The sequence below is a fragment of the Bufo bufo genome, chromosome 2 (assembly GCF_905171765.1).
Source record: "Bufo bufo chromosome 2, aBufBuf1.1, whole genome shotgun sequence".
Lineage (NCBI taxonomy): Eukaryota > Metazoa > Chordata > Amphibia > Anura > Bufonidae > Bufo > Bufo bufo.
In genome coordinates, this window is record NC_053390.1 from 217,600,097 (window position 1) to 217,622,443 (window position 22,347).

At 46.9% G+C, this 22,347-nt stretch overlaps 1 protein-coding gene across 2 annotated transcripts; it reads left to right on the forward strand.

Moving 5' to 3' along the window:
* Window positions 1–257: 257 nt before the first annotated feature.
* Window positions 258–17,908, forward strand: TMED2 (transmembrane p24 trafficking protein 2). 2 transcript variants are annotated; one of them, XM_040416208.1, is made up of 5 exons: window positions 258–561; window positions 5,793–5,985; window positions 9,038–9,058; window positions 11,546–11,653; window positions 16,351–17,908. In XM_040416208.1, the coding sequence occupies exons 1-5, from the start codon at window positions 382–384 to the stop codon at window positions 16,473–16,475; spliced, it is 627 nt and encodes a 208-aa protein (XP_040272142.1). In that variant the 5' UTR covers window positions 258–381; the 3' UTR covers window positions 16,476–17,908. The 2 variants fall into 2 exon arrangements, with proteins under 2 accessions (XP_040272142.1, XP_040272143.1); XM_040416209.1 differs by lacking the exon at window positions 9,038–9,058 and having other exon boundaries at window positions 264–561.
* Window positions 17,909–22,347: the final 4,439 nt, after the last annotated feature.

Consider the following 22,347-nt stretch of genomic DNA (forward strand, 5'->3'; position numbering starts at 1 on the left):
TACTTTTGAGAAAAGCAGGGGATAGATCATTTTGAATCTACATCTGGAAGCGTCTATCAGCACTGGTGAAAAAGTTGTCAGAAAACAGATTCTACACCAGTGTCACTATTATCTGCCCGAAGTATGCCCTAAAACAAAATGGCCGCCGCGGCTTCCGTCAGCTTGGCGTAAACAGCGCGGCTTCTCGTACTGCCAGGTCTACACTACGCTTCCATTGCCCGGATGTGAGCGTGTCCCAGCTGGGCCGCCGTAGAGCCGTTACGTGGCACTAGCTGCTAGCTCCCCGGCTGTCTACAGCGGTGACGCCTCTTTCACAACGAGGCCCAGACTCCGCAGCAAGGTTCCCGGCCTGTGCTCGCTCGGCCCCCGCCTCTGGTAGACATGTTCACGGTATCAGAACTCGTAGCCCTGCTCGCCTTCTTCTCCGCCACGGCCTCGGGTTACTTTGTAAGCATCGACGCTCACGCGGAAGAATGCTACTACGAGCATGTCACGTCCGGGACCAAGATGGGCCTGATCTTTGAAGTGGCGGAGGGGGGGTTCCTGGACATCGACGTGGAGGTGAGTATGGAGGGCTTCCCTTCCAAATCCCGGGCATAGCCGGCAGTGAGGGCTACCGTGCCCGGGCCACTAGATGGCGCCGGGTTTGTGAGCCCCAGCTGCCGGTACACAGCACGCCTAGCTGCAGAGGTGGCCAAGTGACCTGCAGTGCTGGCTGTGGGACATCTCCGGCCAGTCATGGCTGCATTCTAATGAGAATGTTTAAATGGAAACTAAAAAAAAACAAACAGTGGGCGCTCTCTATTGTCATTATTGATAAGAATCCCTGGATCTGCACCCCCGCTCTCTATTGTCATTATTGATAAGAATCCCTGGATCTGCACCCGCGCTCTCTATTGTCATTATTGATAAGAATCCCTGGATCTGCACCCGCGCTCTCTATTGTCATTATTGATAAGAATCCCTGGATCTGCACCCGCGCTCTCTATTGTCATTATTGATAAGAATCCCTGGATCTGCACCCCTGCTCTCTATTGTCATTATTGATAAGAATCCCTGGATCTGCACCCGCGCTCTCTATTGTCATTATTGATAAGAATCCCTGGATCTGCACCCGCGCTCTCTATTGTCATTATTGATAAGAATCCCTGGATCTGCACCCGCGCTCTCTATTGTCATTATTGATACGAATCCCTGGATCTGCACCCGCGCTCTCTATTGTCATTATTGATACGAATCCCTGGATCTGCACCCGCGCTCTCTATTGTCATTATTGATAAGAATCCATGGATCTGCACCCACGCTATTTGTCGTACTTGACAGTCGCAGCCCTAAAGAGTGGTGACTTGTGTGCAGGCAGCTGTCACTCACCGGCCGCACCTGCTCAAGTGATTGTGGGCGACGTTGATTAAAGTTGCACTGTACTTTAAGTCAACTTTAACTATGTAATAGGGACACATCAAGAGTTTAGATCAGTGGGGGTCTGAGCGCTGAGACCCCCACTGATCTCTCGAAGGAGGGGAGAGAAGAGCTCATCTCCTCGCTGCAGGACAGGTGAGATGGACTCAGTAGAAAGCCGTCGGGCCCCTCTTGTGCAGCAAGGAGAGAGTGTGCGCTTCTATCCCCTCGTTCTAGAGAGGGGTGAGGGTGTCAGACACATGAATAGTTTACTGAAAGTACGGTGACACTTAAGGCCAATGTCATGCGCGTGTTCAGTCTAGGAAGCACGCTTTGTGTGATGGCTTCATTTCCCAGACAGAACATTGCTCCTCTAACCTGAACTTAAGGTGGATTTAGACAGGCTGACTGAGCGGCCGATTGTTGAGAAGGAAGCGTTCCTTCCTGACAGTCAGCTGCTCATCCAATTAAGAAGACTGCTGCATTTACATCCAGCGATTTCCTTCACTGTATGAGGATGAGGCATCACTATAGCGATCATGGCTTCTGAGCAGCAGATCGCTGTTTAGACCACCGAGCGACTGGATCACCCTTGGTGGTGCCTGCATGAGCGGCGGGGATCACCCTTGGTGGTGCCTGCATGAGCGGCGGGGATCACCCTTGGTGGTGCCAGCATGAGCGGCAGGGATCACCCTTGGTGGTGCCTGCATGAGCGGCGGGGATCACCCTTGGTGGTGCCTGCATGAGCGGCGGGGATCACCCTTGGTGGTGCCTGCATGAGCGGCGGGGATCACCCTTGGTGGTGCCTGCATGAGCGGCGGGGATCACCCTTGGTGGTGCCTGCATGAGCGGCGGGGATCACCCTTGGTGGTGCCTGCATGAGCGGCGGGGATCACCCTTGGTGGTGCCTGCATGAGCGGCGGGGATCACCCTTGGTGGTGCCAGCATGAGCGGCGGGGATCACCCTTGGTGGTGCCAGCATGAGCGGCGGGGATCACCCTTGGTGGTGCCAGCATGAGCGGCGGGGATCACCCTTGGTGGTGCCAGCATGAGCGGCGGGGATCACCCTTGGTGGTGCCTGCATGAGCGGCGGGGATCACCCTTGGTGGTGCCTGCATGAGCGGCGGGGATCACCCTTGGTGGTGCCTGCATGAGCGGCGGGGATCACCCTTGGTGGTGCCTGCATGAGCGGCGGGGATCACCCTTGGTGGTGCCTGCATGAGCGGCGGGGATCACCCTTGGTGGTGCCTGCATGAGCGGCGGGGATCACCCTTGGTGGTGCCTGCATGAGCGGCGGGGATCACCCTTGGTGGTGCCTGCATGAGCGGCGGGGATCACCCTTGGTGGTGCCTGCATGAGCTGCGGGGATCACCCTTGGTGGTGCCTGCATGAGCGGCGGGGATCACCCTTGGTGGTGCCTGCATGAGCGGCGGGGATCACCCTTGGTGGTGCCTGCATGAGCGGCGGGGATCACCCTTGGTGCCTGCAACTTGTTGATCGGGTGATCAGCGGCACAATTAGACGGCTAGAAGATGATCGGGAACAACTGTTCGCAGGAAGGGTCGTTCTCAATAATCTGGACGATTTGGTGCGTTTATCTGCACCTTTATACCATCATTATGGCTTATGATACTGTCAGTTCCTGCAATAAACGGAATGTAAACGGGGGAAAAAACGTTTGTGTACAGGAGGCCTGAGTCTCCTGGTCCGGACACCCTCGTGTGAAATTAGCCTTAGGGGTCATTCACACGACCGTATGTATTTTGCTGTCCGCACAAAATACCGTTGACATCCGTGTGCATTCCGTATTTTGCGGAACGGAACAGCTGGCCCCTAATAGAACAGTACTATCCTTCTCTGTAATGCGGACAATAATAGGACATGTTCTATTTTTTTGCGGAATGGAAATACGGACATACGGAAAGCACACGGAGTAACTTAATTTTTTTTGCAGACCCATTGAAATGAATGGCTCCGCATACGGTCCGCAAAAGGAACGGACACGGAAAGAAAATACATTAGTGTGCATGAGCCCTTAGGCTACGTACACACTGGTTTGCAAACCTATTTTCTACACAGATTTTCGTGCTTTCTGTGTGTCCGCAGGTCAATTTCTGCACATAAAATATACCGAACATGTATGTGAGATGCGTCCAGTCTAATTCACTTTGCTGGTACCGTAGTATGCTGCTGCTCTTTTTCCCCACACGAAAATTAGCTGGTAACCTGTGCAGGTAGGTGAGTGTTAGGATCAGCTGACCATGTCATGGTAGGTGTCGGAGGAAAGGATTGGGCATGATGGATGTGAACATAGGCTTGTCCAGCAGTGGCTTCTTCCCCTCTTTCCATTGAGATCATATGCGTGGTTGGCCATGTGTATTTCCTAGAAATATATGAGAAGACCGCATTGCTGGAGTAGGTGACCCCTGCAGTTTCCCCTTTGTTTAGGTGAACATTTTTGGCACATTTAACATGCCCCTTTACTTGCCATCTCCCACTTGATGTAAGATGTGGAGATGCAGTAGGGTACAGTTCCCATGGGTTTTGAAGTATTGCCTCTGCAGCTGTACTGCCCAGAGTGCTACCCGCATCTCGCCAAACCCAATGCAAATCTTAGGCCCCTGCTGATTTCTACAATGACAAGCTCTATAGTGAGCTCGTGCCCCTTTGACACTTTCAGGTACTGAAACTATGACATAGAAAAATCTAAGCAAAGATCCATTCAACTCAAAGGCAGGTTGCTTGAAGAGAACATTATGCCCCTAAGTCTACTGGCGTTTTGGCTTTCCGTTTGTAAGATCCGTTCAGGGCTCTCACAAACAGTCCAAAACGGATCAGTTTTGCCCTTAATGCATTCTGAATGGAAAAGGATCCGCTCAGGATGCATCAGTTTGCCTCCGGTCCGTCTCCATTCCGCTTTGGAGGCGGACACCAAAACGCTGTTGTCCGTTTGACAAAACTGAGCCAAACGGATCCGTCCTGACACATAATGTAAGTCAATGGGGACAGATTCGTTTTCTATGACACAATCTGACACAATAGAAAACGGATCCGTCCTCTATTGACTTTTAATGGTGTTCAAGACCATGTTAAAGATAATACAAACGGATCCGTTCTGAACAGATGCAGACGGCTGCATTATCTGAACAGATCCATGACTGATCTGCACCAAACGCGAGTGTGAAAGTAGCCTTAGTTGCCATTATACTGGTTGGTGAAAGTATTTGACAGATGCCCCGGTATATTCGCCCCATGCAGCATATAACAAAACTTAAAGGGGCTATCCAATCCTTTAAAAAATTGAGCCCCCCCCATGCCGGGCCCTCCACGCTGAATATATTTACCCGGGTCCCCGCACTGCCACTGATGCTTTTCCCTGTGCACGGATGAAAACATCTGGGGGTGCAGCCAATGGCAGGAGGGGGTTGAGCGTCGCCCGCCTGCCATCGACTGCTCCCCACCTCCCCCGACACCGGATATTCTTATCCGTGCATGGGGAGAAGCAGCAGTGGCGGTCCAGGGATCAGGAGTGGCACAGGGAGTGGGGACCCGGGTAAGTATATTCGGGGGGGCTTTTTTTTTAGTATTGGATGACCACTTTAATGTCAGTGACTGAAACTACTATTCCCAGCATGTTTGGTTGTTTCCAAAAACTTACATAGAAGTATATGGAGCTTGCTGGGAGTTGTAGTTTCACAGCAACTGGAGTGCCAGAGGTTGCTGATCAGTTATTGTGTGTAATGTATGTAAATTGCTGATGAAGAGTTATTTGTGTGCAACATGATGGTGTAGAGTCATGCAGTCCAGTCCTTGAACATGGCTTAAAGGGGTTGTCTCATCATGGACAATGGGGGCATATCGCTAGGATATGCCCCCATTGTCTTATAGGTGCGCGTCCCACCGCTGGGACCTGCACCTATATCGAGAACGGAGCCCCGCAAGGTGGTGGCTGGAGGACTCCGGTCTGGCCACCACCAAGCCGGCTCCCCATAGAAGTTAATGGGAGCGTACCGCTCATGCGCGGTCCCCGCTCCTGTTGATTTCTATGGCGCCGACAGAAATGGCCGAGCTAGCGCTCGGCTATTTTCGCCGGCCGCATAGAAAATGAATGGAGGGCGGCTGCACGTGCGCCCTCCTTCACTTGCGGGGCTCCGTTCTCGATATAGGTGCGAGTCCCAGCAATGTTCCCTTTTATAATGTTGAACAAGATTTTCAATGACCAATATCTCTGAGCCGTGTCAAAGGGGTTGTGAGCAGATCGCTCGGTCTAGAAATCAGTGGAGGTCCGAGATCACAGGCTTCACCGCTGCAATCTTTTGATCCGTGACATATCAGGAGATCATTTTTTCCCTTTTTTTTAGGAAACTTGTAAGACACTTCTTTTCCTATTTCAGATTACTGGTCCTGACAATAAAGGAATTCATAAAGGAGACAGGGAATCCAGCGGAAAGTACACCTTTGCCGCACACATGGATGGAACGTACAAGTTTTGCTTCAGTAACAGAATGTCAACTATGACTCCCAAGATAGTGATGTTCACTATTGACATTGGAGAAGCCCCGAAGGGCCAGGACATGGAGACGGAAGGTAGGTCACTTTGTGTCATCTTCTAGATTATCCACATACCATGTAGTTTATTTTGCAGCATCTTTGAGGGCTCAGAACAAGTAAAGCTGGCCATAGAGATAATATTTTTAGTTGGAGATTGCCAAAGGAGGCGCCAAGGGATCCGGCCTATGCAATCCCTGTTCCTGGCAGCTGGGCTTAATCCAGAAGTATACAAATCAGAAATCTCATGTCTATGGAGATATCTGGGCTGATGGAAACCAGGATTCTTCAGCGCTTTTTCAAACTGTGTCCTTAGTCTAGAGCAGGCATCCTCAAACTGCGGCCCTCCAGCTGTTGTAAAACTACAACTCCCACAATGCCCTGCTGTAGGCTGATACCTGTAGGCTGTTTGGGCATGCTGGGAGTAGTAGTTTTGCAACAGCTGGAGGGCCGCAGTTTGAGGATGCCTGTTCTAGAGCCTGCAGAAGCTTTGGACCCCCTGAATTGAAGGATTGTGGATGCAGTAACACCTTTTATGTGCGGGGATCAGCAACCTCCAACACTCCAGCTGCTGTCAAACTACGACTCCCAGCTTGCAAACTTAGGCCTCATGCACACGACCGTTGTATGCACCCGTGGCCGTTGTGACGTTTTCCGTTTTTTTTTCGCGGACCCATTGACTTTCAATGGGTCCGTGGAAAAATCGGAAAATGCACCGTTTTGCAACCGCATCCGTGATCCGGGTTTCCTGGCCGTGAAAAAAATATGACCTGTCCTATTTTTTTCACGGCCAACGGTTCACGGACCCATTCAAGTCAATGGGTCCGTGAAAGAACACGGATGCACACAAGATTGGCATCCGTGTCCGTGATCCGTGGCCGTAGGTTAGTTTTTATACAGACGGATCCGAAGATCCGTCTGCATAAAAGCTTTTTCAAAGCTGAGTTTTCACTTCGTGAAAACTCAGAACCGACAGTATATTCTAACACAGAAGCGTTCCCATGGTGATGGGGACGCTTCTAGTTAGAATACACTACAAACTGTGTACAAGACTGCCCCCTGCTACCTGGCAGCACCCGATCTCTTACAGGGGGCCGTGATCAGCACAATTAACCCCTTCAGGTGCGGCACCTGAAGGGGTTAATTGTGCTGATCACGGCCCCCTGTAAGAGATCAGGGCTGCCAGGCAGCAGGGGGCAGACCCCCCCCCCCCCTCCCCAGTTTGAATATCATTGGTGGCCAGTGCGGCCCCCCCCTCCCTCTATTGTAATAATTCGTTGGTGGCACAGTGTGCGCCCCCCCCCCCCTCCCTCTATTGTAATAATTCGTTGGTGGCACAGTGTGCGCCCCCCATCGGCCCCCCCTCCCTCTATAGCATTAACAACATTGGTGGCCAGTGTGCGGCCTCCCATCTCCCCCCCCCCCCCCCCCCCCCCCCATCATTGGTGGCAGCGGAGTTCCGATCGGAGTCCCAGTTTAATCGCTGGGGCTCCGATCGGTAACCATGGCAACCAGGACGCTACTACAGTCCTGGTTGCCATGGTTACTTAGCAATAGTACAATGGTAGAAGATTCATACTTACCTGCTGCTGGCTGCTGCTGCGATGTTCGTGTCCGGCCGGGAGCTCCACCTACTGGTAAGTGACAGGTCTGTGCGGCGCATTGCTAAATGAACTGTCACTTACTAGTAGGAGGAGCTCCCGGCCGGACACGAACATCGGAGCTCCTAGGTAAGTATGAATCTTTTACTATTGTACTATTGCTAGTAACCCGCTGCCACCAATGATCGGGGGGAGGGGGGGGGGATGGGAGGCTGCACACTGGCCACCAATGTTGTTAATGCTATAGAGGGAGGGGGGGCCAATGGGGGGCGCACACTGTGCCACCAACGATTTATTACAATAGAGGGAGGAAGGGGGGGGGGGGGCGCACACTGTGCCACCAACGAATTATTACAATAGAGGGAGGAAGGGGGGGCGGGGGGGGCACACTGTGCCACCAACAAATTATTACAATAGAGGGAGGAAGGGGGGGGGGGCCGCACTGGCCACCAATGATATTCAAACTGGGGAGGGGGGGGGTCTGCCCCCTGCTGCCTGGCAGCCCTGATCTCTTACAGGGGGATATGATAGTACAATTAACCCCTTCAGGTGCGGCACCTGAGGGGTTAATTGTGCTGATCACGGCCCCCTGTAAGAGATCGGATGCTGCTAGGCAGCAGGGGGCAGTCATGTACACAGTTTGTAGTATATTCTAACTAGAAGCGTCCCCATCACCATGGGGAACGCCTCTGTGTTAGAATATACTGTCGGAAATGAGGTTTCACGATCTAACTCATATCCGACAGTATATTCTAACATAGAGGCGTTCCCATGGTGATGGGGACGCTTCAAGTTAAAATATACCATCGGATTGGAGAAAACTCCGATCTGATGGTATAAAAGGGACTCCAGACTTTACATTGAAAGTCAATGGGGACGGATCCGTTTGAAATGGCACCATATTGTGTCAACGTCAAACGGATCCGTCCCCATTGACTTGCATTGTAATTCAGGACGGATCCGTTTGGCTCCGCACGGCCAGGCGGACACCAAAACGACTTTTTTTTCATGTCCGTGGATCCTCCAAAAATCAAGGAAGACCCACGGACGAAAAAACGGTCACGGGAAAACGGAACCCCGTTTTGCGGACCGCAAAAAAATACGGTTGTGTGCATGAGGCCTTGTTCTGCTGTTCTTGTAACTGCGAAGAAGTGAAAGGAGGATTCTGGGAGTTGTAGTTTCAGAACAGCTGGAATGGTGCAGGTTGCTGATCCCTGGTCTAGTGACAGATGATCTTTACTTCTTTCAGAACTACTCCCTGCCCCGCATTCCTTAGGCCTTATTCACACGGTCAGTATTTGTAAACCAAAACCAGTAGTGGGAAATACAGAGAAGAAACTATAATGGAACGATGTGCACCTGTTGGTTACTGATACTGGCAGAATACAGACCATGTGAACTTGTACCAGTCCAACCAGAATGCTGTCTACTCAGAGGGTGGTAGTACCTAAAACTCCCTTCATGTGTTCTCATCTCGATATTTCTCCTAGGTGGTGGAGATACTTGGGATGGTATGTCTTCTGCTGTTTGATAGCTGAGCAGAGTTCCCTGTTCTGTGTGTCTATTAACATTACCTTGCAGCCATGTTTATTTTTTACCTAACACTTCTCCTTTGTTGGCATGGCAGTGATGTGAGTTGGTGCATATAATGAAGGAACTGGTTTGGTTGTCATTCACCTAACAACCACTGTGTTGCTCAGGGTTGGAGTGCTGTTTGTTGTGTTAAGCCTCATTCACACGTCCGTGTTCAAATCCGTGAGCAGCTGGTCAGTGATGCATCCGTGTGTCTGTTTTTTGCTGTCCGTGTTTGACGGACACTGAACAGCTGAAAAATAATTTTCAAAGAATCTCTTCTTTATGATCCGTGAAACACGGATGGCATTTATGGTTTTCACGGACCCATAGACTAATGGGCTTGATGGATCCGTGAACGTGGACAAAGTAGAGGATGCATCCGTGCTAATAAAAACAGACCCACAGACCGTGCTAAAACACTGATGTGTGAATACACACATTAAAATGAATAGGGACGTGTGCTGTCCGTGGAGAACACGTACAGCAGACGTCCGTGAAACACTGCCATGTGAATGAGGCTTTACTTTTCAGCTACATTTTTTGATCACCTAAAAGTCTTGTTCCATCATGGTCAGAAGTCTTACAGACCTTGTAGGTCGCCCAGGACAATTTTTGCCCTAATAGAAAAACATTGAGGTTACCGTTGCGTTTCAGTCATTGAGGTGGTTCATAGATGGTGGGGACTCCCTCTGTAACCCCATTGGAAACTCTATGATGTGATCACCGATTTCTGATGGTATTGTAGCAGGAGGTCTAACACCCAGGTTGACCATTTTTGTTCTCGTGTTAGGCCCCAAGTAGCATAATACAGTGGAATACAGAAATGTTAGTGTTATTTGTGGTGAGATTAAAAAAAAATTTAGAACAAATTCCAAGTAAAAATGAATTTTCCCTTACATACTGGGGACATTTATCATGTTGTGCTAGAATTATGGTTTAACATGCACCAAAAATAATCAACGGTTTTCTCCTTATTTTTTGCCAGAAAGAATGAAACACGCTAGAAAAGTCTTTTGAATGTCAACGTGGGTGGGGGCTACCAAATTGGCGTATATTACGCCTCATTTCTCAACGTATGTTCTGCTTAGAGGAGCAAAATCTAGCAGTAGATTAAGCTTGCTTCTGTTAAAAAGGTGCACAGCAAATCTGAGATTTTTTTTTTTTTAAAAGTCGTAATTTTAGTGATTAAATGAGGTGAAACAAATCGCTTTCTGGCGAAAAATACACCATTATTGATAAAAATGGGGGGGAAAAAAATCACATTTGAAATTGCCTCCACATTCATAACAGCCTGAACTATAAGACGATCACAATCTTTAATTGGGTTGTTCGGGCTTTTACTATTGATGACCTATCCTCAGGCTGTATGAGGATACAGTGTGCACAGTGCTGTATGTCTATGGCAAAGCAGCCGCAAACAGGAAGAGGGACTGCACGGGGGCACACTATGTGCGCCGTCTCCTCATACAGCGGATCGTTGGGGCGGGTGTCGGACACCTGCCGATCTGATATTGATGACCTATCCTAAGGATAGGTTGTCAATAATAAAAGCCTGGAAAACCTCTTTAACCTCAAAATATTGCCAGATTTGAGATTTTGTTTTATACCTTCTAAAAGAAGCCGAATACAAAGTGCCCCAAAATGGTACCAATGGAAACTACAAGTTGTTCTGTAAAAAAAACAAGCCCTTATATAGCTTAGTTGACCAAAAAAATGTTCTGAATCTTTAAATGCTGCAACACAAAAATGATTAAAAAATGTTTTTTTTTGTTTTTTTAAAGTAGTAAAAGTTTAATATATTGATTTAGTATTGCCATACTGACCTGCATAGTCATTTATACCAAATGGTGGACACCGTATAAAAGAAACACATTATATTTATATATAATTTTTTTTTCCCATTTGAGAGAGTGCATGCCACCAATTCCATCATATTTTTATAAGTGCCATAGAAAATATGTTCCACAAAGAAACAACCCAGCATATGGATTAGGCCTGATTCACAGGACTGATCGTTCCGTGTGTCGGCCACATCTCTCAGACCAACTGCGACTCCCCTGACTTGACTGTATCATGGTGTTTTATGATAGTCAATATCTTGTATGTTGTGGTATCGGCATGCTTTAGATTTGTTTGGTATGGTATGTTTTTACTCTGAATGGCTTTGGCTCTGCTTGAGCTTCCATTTTTCTATTCCTATGCTGGAACAATTAAAAAGAGAGCCCAATTCCTGTGTGCACACCGCCTTACTAGTACTGCTGGTGATCAGTAATTTGTATTAAAGGGGTTCTGCAGTTTAAGGATAGATAATCAGTTTAAACAAACTGCAGAACCCCTTTAATGTTACCAGTCTCCTATGACTAGCACTCGCTGTTTGATTTCATCATGGTCTATCATGACTTGTTTGTTCACCTGTTGTACAGCACACCAGAACAAGCTGGAAGAGATGATCAATGAACTTGCAGTGGCCATGACAGCTGTGAAACACGAGCAGGAATACATGGAAGTGCGGGAAAGAATACACAGATCAAGTGAGTATAATTTTGTTTTTATTTATTTTTGAAATTTCCCTAAAATTTCATCTAATTTATCTTTAGTTATAATTTTTTCTATTTGTTACAGATGAGTAGTAATTTTATAGGAGAATTGGGGGGAGATTTGTGAAGGCTTTGACACCACAAAATTAGCTTCAGAAAGTTTCAAGTTGGCAGGAGGAGGCAGGGCTTAGTGGGAGGGGCAGAGCCTCTGCAGCTTGCCAAATTTACAAACTTGTGTGTATATATATACACTACTCACAAAGTTAAATTTCGGGTGAAATTTACGGAAAACAAAGTTCACGCTACAGTGTTATATAGCGAAAGTAAGGCATTTAAAGGGGTTGTCAGTTATGATTTTTTTTTTATAGCACTGTAAATCTGATGGGCAGCAATATATAACTAATCTAAGTAGGTTTTATGCAAAAAAAAAATAAAATATAGATTTCCTAATTTCCCTGGTTCTCTTCTGCCTCTTTGTTTACCTGCAATAACAACAATCCTGCAAAGGGAGTGAATACAAGTGCTGCCCTGAGTGACATGTCTGCCTGCTAGGATACTCAGCAGTATGTTGTATTTGTAGGACTACAAGTCCCAGCTGTACAGTGACACTGCTGATACACACAAGATCTTCCCCCTACCTTTCTGTTCTTGTGCAATGCTCTGCAGAACTCCTGTCAGCTCCTGTGCCCAGCATTTGTCTCCTCACTGCCTGCAGCTACTCAGTAAAGCCTTCAAACATGAGTCTGTGCAGCTGAAGGGGTTTTCCCTCAAGAATCCGGGGAGAGAGCAATAAGCAGCAGCCAGCAGTGCAGTGTACAGGCACATATCTTCTCTCTCAGGCTTGTGCATGAAACATCATCAGAGCAGGGAGAGAAGGTGACATCACAGGTCATGTGGCCCTCAGTGAAATCTGAGAAAGCAGCAACTGGAGAATAAAGTAAGTGAATTGTAAAGTCCCTACATTTGCCCAGTTAGAAACATACAAAGAACAAAAAAATAACTCGGACAACTCCTTTAAGTAGAAGTATGCAATGGTGATTTCCTCATCTCAAACAATTTATTGAAACAAAAGCCAAGACCAGTGGTGGGTATACCCCCACAAAAATGTCTCACTAACTTGTCATGTGGCCTTGAGCATCAGTTACAGCTTGACAACGACATCTCATTCTGTTCACAAGTCGACTTATTGTCGGCAGAGGCATGGCAATCCCACTCTTCTTAAAGGGTGCCCCACAGGTTACTGAGATTCTGGGGTACAGAGTTAAGAGCCTCTAAGTTTTCAATGTGATTCAGGTCTGGAGAAAGTGCAGGTACCCCAGTCTCCAGCAGCCTTTCCCTAATGATGCGACCTCGATGAACTGGCGCATTGTCGTCCATGAAGATGAAATTAGGCCTGTGGTGTTCATGCAGAGGCACAATGACTGGATTAATGATGTTATTCAAGTAGTATGGACTTGTCATTGTACCATTCAAAAATTGTAGGGCAGTTCTGTATTGACTAGACACACCTGCCCACACTAACACCACCACCACCAGCTCGTCTGGTGACAGTTAGTGCTCTCTTTGACGTCTCAAAATCGTTGGTGGTCATCATTTCTGCTCCCCATGAACAGACTTTCATCAGTGAACAGCACTGTGGCCCACTGGTCCCTAGTACAGTGTAGATGCATCCTTGGCCCATGCAAGACGGTGACGCCTGTGCCTGGTTGTGAGGTCTGGTACACTTGCAGGTCGTCTAGCACGCAGATCACGCTGATGTAAACAGTTTCTAATGGTCTGAGGTGACACTTGGGTGCCTCTCACCTCCCTTAAATGTGCCTGGAGTTGTGTGGCATTCATCATCCGCTTCCGCAGGGCATTGTTTACAATGAAGCACTTCTATGCCTTTCTGTGACTCTTCTAGTCTTTCTGTATCTCTGTTGCAACCTGCTGATGACTCTCTGTGACACTCTAAGCTCAGTGGACACTCTGTCTGAGAACATCCTGCTTGAAGCCTCACAATGGTGAGGTACTGTTAATCAATTGTTAGATATTGTCTTGGTCTCATGATATCAAAATGGGAACAGCATGATGAGGAGGACTGTTTAAAGGGACACTGACAGGGCCAAAAAGCATATTTAGGTATATATGACAGTACAGGTCTTATAAAGTGTATTAGAATCATCTAAGTATCCCCCCTGTCCACCTTATAACTACAGTAAAATGAAGTTTTATAAACTGCTTGAATCGTCTTCAATCTGCCCAAGGGGCGGCGTTTCATCTCAACTTGCGCCCAGCCAGCCTCGCCCCAACTACCGTTTGAAGCGCCGCCCAGCTCATCAATATTCACTTCGCTGGGCGGCTACTAGTGTCCCAGACGCAAGATCTGGCGCATGCGCAGTACAATCCTATGGGCATCGGCCTCCGGCTCATCTTCAGCGCATGTGCCCGGCACCCTCACTGGCCGGGATCACATCGCGCCTGCGCACAGTCTGCATCTCAGAGGCCGATGCAGCCTCTGCTTTATGCGCATGCGCCGGGCACAGTTCAGAGCAGCGCTTCAGAGTAGCCGCCCAGCGAAGTGAATATTGATGAGCTGGGCGACGCTTCAAAATGGCAGTTGGGGCGAGGCTGGCTGGGCGCAAGTGGATATGAAACACCGCCCCTTGGGCAGTTTGAAGACGATTCAAGCAGGTTATAAAACTTCAGATTACTGTATTTATAAGGTGGACAGGGGGGATACTTAGATGATTCTAATACACTTTATAAGACCTGTACTGTCATATACACTGCTCAAAAAAAATAAAGGGAACACTTAAACAACACAATGTAACTCCAAGTCAATCACACTTCTGTGAAATCAAACTGTCCACTTAGGAAGCAACACTGAGTGACAATCAATTTCACATGCTGTTGTGCAAATGGGATAGACAACAGGTGGAAATTATAGGCAATTAGCAAGACACCCCCAATAAAGGAGTGGTTCTGCAGGTGGTAACCACAGACCACTTCTCAGTTCCTATGCTTCCTGGCTGATGTTTTGGTCACTTTTGAATGCTGGCGGTGCTTTCACTCTAGTGGTAGCATGAGACGGAGTCTACAACCCACACAAGTGGCTCAGGTAGTGCAGCTTATCCAGGATGGCACATCAATGCGAGCTGTGGCAAGAAGGTTTGCTGTGTCTGTCGGCGTAGTGTCCAGAGCATGGAGGCGCTACCAGGAGATGGGCCAGTACATCAGGAGACGTGGAGGAGGCTGTAGGAGGGCAACAACCCAGCAACAGGACCGCTACCTCCGCCTTTGTGCAAGGAGGAACAGGAGGAGCACTGCCAGAGCCCTGCAAAATGACCTCCAGCAGGCCACAAATGTGCATGTGTCTGCTCAAACGGTCAGAAACAGACTCCATGAGGGTGATATGAGGGCCCGACGTCCACAGGTGGGGGTTGTGTTTACAGCCCAACACCGTGCAGGACTTTTGGCATTTGCCAGAGAACACCAAGATTGGCATATTCGCCACTAGCGCCCTGTGGTCTTCACAGATGAAAGCAGGTTCACACTGAGCACATGTGACAGTTGTGACAGAGTCTGGAGACGCCGTGGAGAACGTTCTGCTGCCTGCAACATCCTCCAGCATGACCGGTTTGGCATTGGGTCAGTAATGGTGTGGGGTGGCATTTCTTTGGAGGGCCGCACAGCCCTCCATGTGCTCGCCAGAGGTAGCCTGACTGCCATTAGGTACCGAGATGAGATCCTCAGACCCCTTGTGAGACCATATGCTGGTGCGGTTGGCCCTGGGTTCCTCCTAATGCAAGACAATGCTAGACCTCATGTGGCTGGAGTGTGTCAGCAGTTCCTGCAAGACGAAGGCATTGATGCTATGGACTGGCCCGCCCGTTCCCCAGACCTGAATCCAATTGAGCACATCTGGGACATCATGTCTCGCTCTATCCACCAACGTCACGTTTCACCACAGACTGTCCAGGAGTTGGCAGATGCTTTAGTCCAGGTCTGGGAGGAGATCCCTCAGGAGACCGTCCGCCACCTCATCAGGAGCATGCACAGGTGTTGTAGGGAGGTCATACAGGCACGTGGAGGCCACACACACTACTGAGCCTCATTTTGACTTGTTTTAAGGACATTACATCAAAGTTGGATCAGCCTGTAGTGTGTTTTTCCACTTTAATTTTGAGTGTGACTCCAAATCCAGACCTCCATGGGTTGAAAAATTTGATTTCCATTTTTTTATTTTTGTGTGATTTTGTTGTCAGCACATTTAACTATGTAAAGAACAAAGTATTTCAGAAGAATATTTAATTCAGATCTAGGATGTGTTATTTTTGTGTTCCCTTTATTTTTTTGAGCAGTGTATATACCTAAATATGCATATTGGGCCTGTCAGTGTCCCTTTAAATACTAATTCTAATGGAACCAGGAAATGTATTGGTCGATTCATAGATCAAATACCTGTTGTGAATTTTGCTATTAAGCTCCTTGTTGAACAGCAAGTTGTGCAAAAAGTACTGAAACATTGAACAGTTTGGATATGTGCATTCAAAGGTTAAGAGAAGGTCACACTAAGTTCATCTGTAAAGGTTAGAGTGCATTTTAGGGTCCTTCTGAAATGTCACCCACAAGCCAAATACCTAATATATACATTTATTCTGTGTGCACCTTGTCCTCTTTGTACTCATTTTTCTGTCTTCTCTCAACAGTTAATGACAACACGAACAGCAGGGTGGTGCTTTGGTCATTTTTTGAAGCCCTTGTACTGGTTGCTATGACTCTGGGACAAATCTACTATCTGAAGAGATTTTTTGAAGTCCGACGAGTTGTTTAGGAAGCTGTGGGGATTTTCTTTTTGCCCAAAATAATGATCCCAATTTTATCCCCAGATTTCCCCCTTGTTAACTTGGCCAGACCAACTTTAAAATTTAATTTTGCCATTTTTGTTTTGGAAATGCTGGTTGTAGCACAATGAATATCCTGCTGCATTTATTACCTTCAGGAAAGTCCTCTTGACATCAAACTGGTGTGACGTTTTTTGGGAGATCCTAGGGTGCGGTCTGGGTAGTGCTACCCATCCGGATTGGCAGTACATCTAGTTACATTTTTCTTACCACTTTACTGTTGCAATTTTTTAAAATAAAGACTAAGAGCCAAAGGGATTCATAAGTATAAAAAAAAGGCTCAAAATAAGCCACAGAAACTTAACCTGTAATATCAATCCCAGACAAATGTAATTCTCTGAATTCCTAGAATTGTTGTGCTTTGTCCTATGTATTTTCTAATTCATTACCTAGCAAGTTCTGCCTGCTGGAGAGCCTGACACTTTGTATAAAGATTGCTCAGCAATGCTGATTTTTAGTAACAAATTCAGTGTCTGTATGGTAATCGTCACACATATTGGTGTAGATTTATGAAAACAGGAGCAGATGAAAAGTGGAGCAACCAATGGAAGGGGTTGTCCAGGACTCCAGAAGCATCACCACACTTGTCCATGGTTGTGTGTTGGTATTGTGTCTCAGCCCTATTCTCTTCAGTGGAGCTCACCTGCAATACCAGCCACAACCCATGGACATGTGTGGCGCTGTTTTAGGAAGAAATTGGCTTCCATTTTCCTAGTCCTGGCACCCCATTTTGTTGCTTTCTTAGATCATTAACAGCTGTATTCAAGACTTCTGTTAGTTCTGTGCTCTGCCCTATAGTGGTTTAATCGCTTCTTGTCATCACCCGCTATGCAAAGAAGGTAATTTTAACTTTTCTCTTTGTTTGCTTAGTGTACAGGAAAAAAATGCATTTAGACTTTTGACATATATAAAGCTTTTCATGTTTAGTTTCCCAATCTTATCTTCTTTCCAGAGTATAAGACCTTTTGGTAAATGAAACGTAGCCTTTTTAGTAGTCCTCATCCATTAGTGAATAGTCCGGTGGGGGTCTTGTTGTTGTAAGATATTATTTTAATGATGGTTGATTACCCAACAATAAAGACCATTGACATGTCATTGACATTAATATGCACATTGGTTGAGTTCCACCTTATTTCTATAGATGGGGAGATAAGTGTCTACCAGGCACATCAGCCAGCATAATAAAATAGCCACGCTATAAAGCTGCGTGGAGCAAGAACTTCATCAACACGTAAAGCTGGCCATACACATTCAACAGCTGTCTCTCTCGCCCCCCTCTCGGCTTTCCCCACACATAGTACACGTGTGTGCTATGGGGAAAGCGAAGAGACGCTTCCAGAGAGTTCTGGCTGTGTCCCATCTTCCCAGAGAACTAAAAGGGTTGGTCGTAAATGTTTTTGCCCCATCCTTGTCCCCCCCCCCCCCCCCCCCCGAACACTCTGCTGTTTCCGTAAGGCTGGCATTAAAACAGCCGCCATCTCACCATGGAAATGGCTAGATGAGACAACCCCTTTAACATCTTTTGCAGGCAGCTACCATAAACTATCCATAGGTATTCCCAGGAGTATGGATACTGTGCATAACATGTTTCTTCCAAGGCTCTGGAAAGAGGGTGATTGTAAGGATCTGATAAATATGCAAGAACTGCTTGAAGTTAGCGGTATAAACTATTATCCCACAAGTTGTTTTTTTTTAAAAGGAATCTGCAGGTTGTATATTTGGCCGTAAAAACATAATAGAACCTGTCAAAGACGAAGAAGCCACCATACTGTGTAATGTATTTGTAACCCATTTGTCTCTAATTGTTATTTCCCCTTCCTTGTAACTTATATGTTCTCCACCTTGTTTGGGAAGCATTACTCTGTGTGCAATGTGTCTGCTGAAATAAAACTACTACATTCTAGGAAGTGTGGGGAAATACTCCGATATCAGCTTAATGCCACTCCTGCTTTACGTTTTCTTTAGCTTGGAAGACTTGTGGAAATACACACGCTTTTTTTTTTGTTTTTTTTATTGGGCATTTTGATAATGGGATCGTTTAAATTGGTTTCTGGTGTTGGTGCGGATCAGGATTAGGCTGAATCGACATGTTCCGGATTCTCCACGGCCATGGTGTGCCCAGAATGCTGCCAGAAAGTGTGCCCACATGGAGACTGGCATGCCTGCAGACAATCACTTTAAATTTTATTAGTGAGGTGGCATTTCTCTGCACTTAAGGGGTTGTCTGGGAATACATAATTTCTAACAGGTGCTGGCAGCCTGCCTCCTCTACTGAAAGAGTCATATCTGCGCTCTCCTGTTCCAGTCCGCCTGTATTTCCATCTTCTGGTCCAGAGGTATTTTTACCTTCTTCCCCAGCATGGGCATGGTCACCTGCTCCTCTTAAGTCAACCACTGGCTTAGGCCTCATGCATACGACCGTTGTTTGGTTCCGCATCTGAGCCGCATTTTTGGGCTTGCAAACGTGGCCACAAAAGATGTGGACAACACTCCGCGTGCTGTCCGCATCCGTTGCTCCATTCCGTGGCCCCGCACAAAAAAATTCAACATGTCCTGTTCTTGTCCGTTTGGCAGACAAGAATAGGCATTTCTATTATGGGGGCCCGTTCCATTCAACAAATTGCGGATCGCACATGGGCAGCAAATTGTGGATCTGCAAAACACGGGACGGTCGTGTGCATGAGGCCTTAAGCTGTGATGCTGAAGTGAATCCAGGGACCCTGCCAATGCCGGGGAGGAAGAAAACCAATCCCTGGACCGGAAGATGGAGAAGTGGGAGGTAGCGCGGAGTACCAGCAGCTAGGAGCAGGTAAGTATGATGCTTTTAGTATTCTAGACAGGCTGCCGCCACCTGTTAGAAATGACATTCCTGGGAAACCGCTGTCCATACACTTGAGATAACGGTTATCTGTTGGCCTGGCGCTCGTTTGCCTATCTCTCCCAACTCCCCCGGCCCTATATTCATGCGTGAATGAAAGAAAGCTGCTACCAGACCTGAAGGCCTCCATGCACAACTAATATGTATGGCCATCTCCACTGCATGGACATTAAAGATGAAAGTGTTGGCACATTTTTCAGCCGCATCCTGAGTGCACATCTGCCGTGGTGTTTCCGGAACGTGTGAATCCAGCCTGAAATAGTGAATTATGTAAATTAATTGCTTGTTATTTGTTACTTTTGGTTTTGTCTTTCTCTTTCTTCCTCTGAACGCAGAATGAATCTCTACAAGCAACAACACTATTTTGTACAATAAAAGGTAGTCGGTCACCTCTGAATCAGTTTCCAAGTAAGCGTACTGCCATGTAGGGAAGGTTCACTGAAACATAACCATATATTTCTGATGGAAAGCCGGTCCTTTAAACCCGAGAAATACTATTTTATTTTAATTTCTATACATGTAGGGTTTTCAGTGCACCATCAATCTGCTATAACACCTCCCGTGCCGCCTCCTCTTGTTGGATTGATGGTCCCTGAGACACAAGGGACAGCATGTGCACTGAACCACGTGACTCAGCCCATGGTGCACTGGGAACCTTATTTGCATAAAAATAATCATTTCTTAGGATTAAAGGACAGGATTTTCACAAGAATAGTATGGTTATGTTTTGGGGCACATATGCTACATGGGTGTAGCCTTACTTTAAGGCCTTATGCACACGGCCGTTGTGCTACCGTTCCGTGCATTGGGGACCGCATTTTGCGGTCCCCAATGCACGGGCAACGTCCGTGCGGCGGCCCCGTCCGCACCGCAGAAAAATAGAACATGTTCTATTTTTTTTTTTTTTTTTTTTGTGGTGCGTAGGCAGGGACGAAAACACCACGGAAGCACTCCATAGTGGTTTCGCACCGCAGCTCTGGTTTGCAGACCTATTCAAGTGAATAGGTCTGCATCCGTGATGCGGGGAGCACACATCCAGTGCCCGCATATTGCAGCAATGCAACCGGGCGATGGCCGTGTGCATAAGGCCTAAAACTGATTTTGGGGGGAACACTCCCTTTTAAGTTTTCTTATGGGTTTCTGTCTTTAAAGAACATTTTCAACCCTGGGCTACCCTTCTGGCACAGCAGGTTTCTAGCACTGATCTAGTTCTTCTGTTAGGACTGTTGCTTGCCAATTTTGTTGTTTTCAGTTTCACTTTTAAATTTAGTTCAAAGGTGTACATTTAAGAAGAGAATGCTTGTCTAAATATTACCCAGGTTCAGTGAAAAATAAAACCTTGTTAAAAAAAAAAAAAGTGTCTAAATCTGCATATATTTTTTTTGTGTAAATGTATTAGGATGGATTTGTAGATGCTGTGTTTACAGAATTTTTTTTATGCAGTTTTTGAGCCAATCACAGGAGTGTATACAAAGAAAAGGTTATCAGTTTTCACTTTTCCTTTTAGATCCACTTCTGCCCCGGCAAAAAAAAAAAAAATGCGTCAACAAACTGAGGGCAAGATCTATCAAAACTAAGAAAACTGGCTTGGTTTCCACCTTTTATTTTTAAGAGCTCCAATGAAAGGTGGAATCTGATTGGTTGCTATGGGCAACTAAGCCAGATCTACTTTACACCAGTTTTATTAAATCTCTCCCCTCTGTTTGTTTTAGAGAATTTAACTGCACAAATCAGAGTTCTAAGGGAAGACACTCCAGTATTATTTTTTTCAGAATACAAAACGTGCTGATTTGTATATACTGACATTTTTAGCGCCCATATCCACATGTGACTGAAATGCTGCAAATCTGGTGTTGTAGACTTTTGTGTGGCAAATCCACAGCATTGAATTGCATTGCGGATTTGAAATTTGCAGCATTCCATTTATTTCTGCGGTTTCCACCATGGATCTGTGGCAAAATCCGAAGCTGACTTGTGTATTTTCCATCTTGTCTGGATGTACCCTAAGGCCTCTTAGACATGAATGATATGGAATGTGTCAGGGTCTGTTCAGTGAAAAAACAATGGTTTTGCATGCAAGTTGAATCAGTTCTGTCTGCAATTGTGTTTAGTGTTTCAGTTTTTTCCATCAGTATTGCATCCAAACCTAGCAACCATCATTGAAAAAACATACTGCATCTGGATGCCATGCACATGTCAGTTTTTTTTTTTCCCCCCACTGACCCATTGACTTGAATGGACAGATGAAGATAGAAAATGCCATGATTTTTCCTGAATGGACAGATGGTCAGTGAAAAACAATACGTGCACATACCCATTAAAGATAATGAGTCGGGGTTAAACACGAAAAGCACCTGGATGGAGAAAACTCGCTCATGTGAAATTAGTCTGAGGTTTCCTGCACACGACCATATGGGGTCCTCAAATTGTGGATCTGCAAAATGGAGATGCGTTCCGTGTGCTTCCCGCACTCTTTTTGGGCCCCGTTGTAGAAATGCCTATTGTCTGCAAAATGGACAAGAGCAGGACATATTCTCTCATTTTAAGCTTGGCCACTCAGAAATTAAAGGGGTTATCCAGTTTCTGAAACATTCTCCCCATGGGCCGGGCCCCTTAGGTAATATACTTATTCCACTCCTGGTCTGTGCACCGCTGCTGCTGCTTCTCCCTGCACATGGATAAAAGCATTCAAGGGGGGCTGCAGCCAATGGCAGATGGGGACAAGCCTCCCTAGTGTCACCCGCGATGCTAGGGAGGCTCGTCCCCGCCTGCCGTTGGCTGCCCCCCCCCCCCCGACACCGGTTACTGTATTACGCTGTGGTTTATCTGCACTGTATGCAGGAACCCTAAGGCCCCTTTCACACGGGCGAGTATTCCGCGCGGATGCGATGCGTGAGTTTAACGCATTGCACCCACACTGAATC

Bases quoted from the DNA above. Each gene is read 5' to 3' on its own strand.
- TMED2 (XM_040416208.1), top strand. From the start codon at position 382: ATGTTCACGGTATCAGAACTCGTAGCCCTGCTCGCCTTCTTCTCCGCC. The intron at 9,059-11,545 runs GTATGTCTTCTG...CCTGTTGTACAG, and splicing joins TGGTGGAGATACTTGGGATG to CACACCAGAACAAGCTGGAA. The intron at 11,654-16,350 runs GTGAGTATAATT...TTCTCTCAACAG, and splicing joins GGAAAGAATACACAGATCAA to TTAATGACAACACGAACAGC.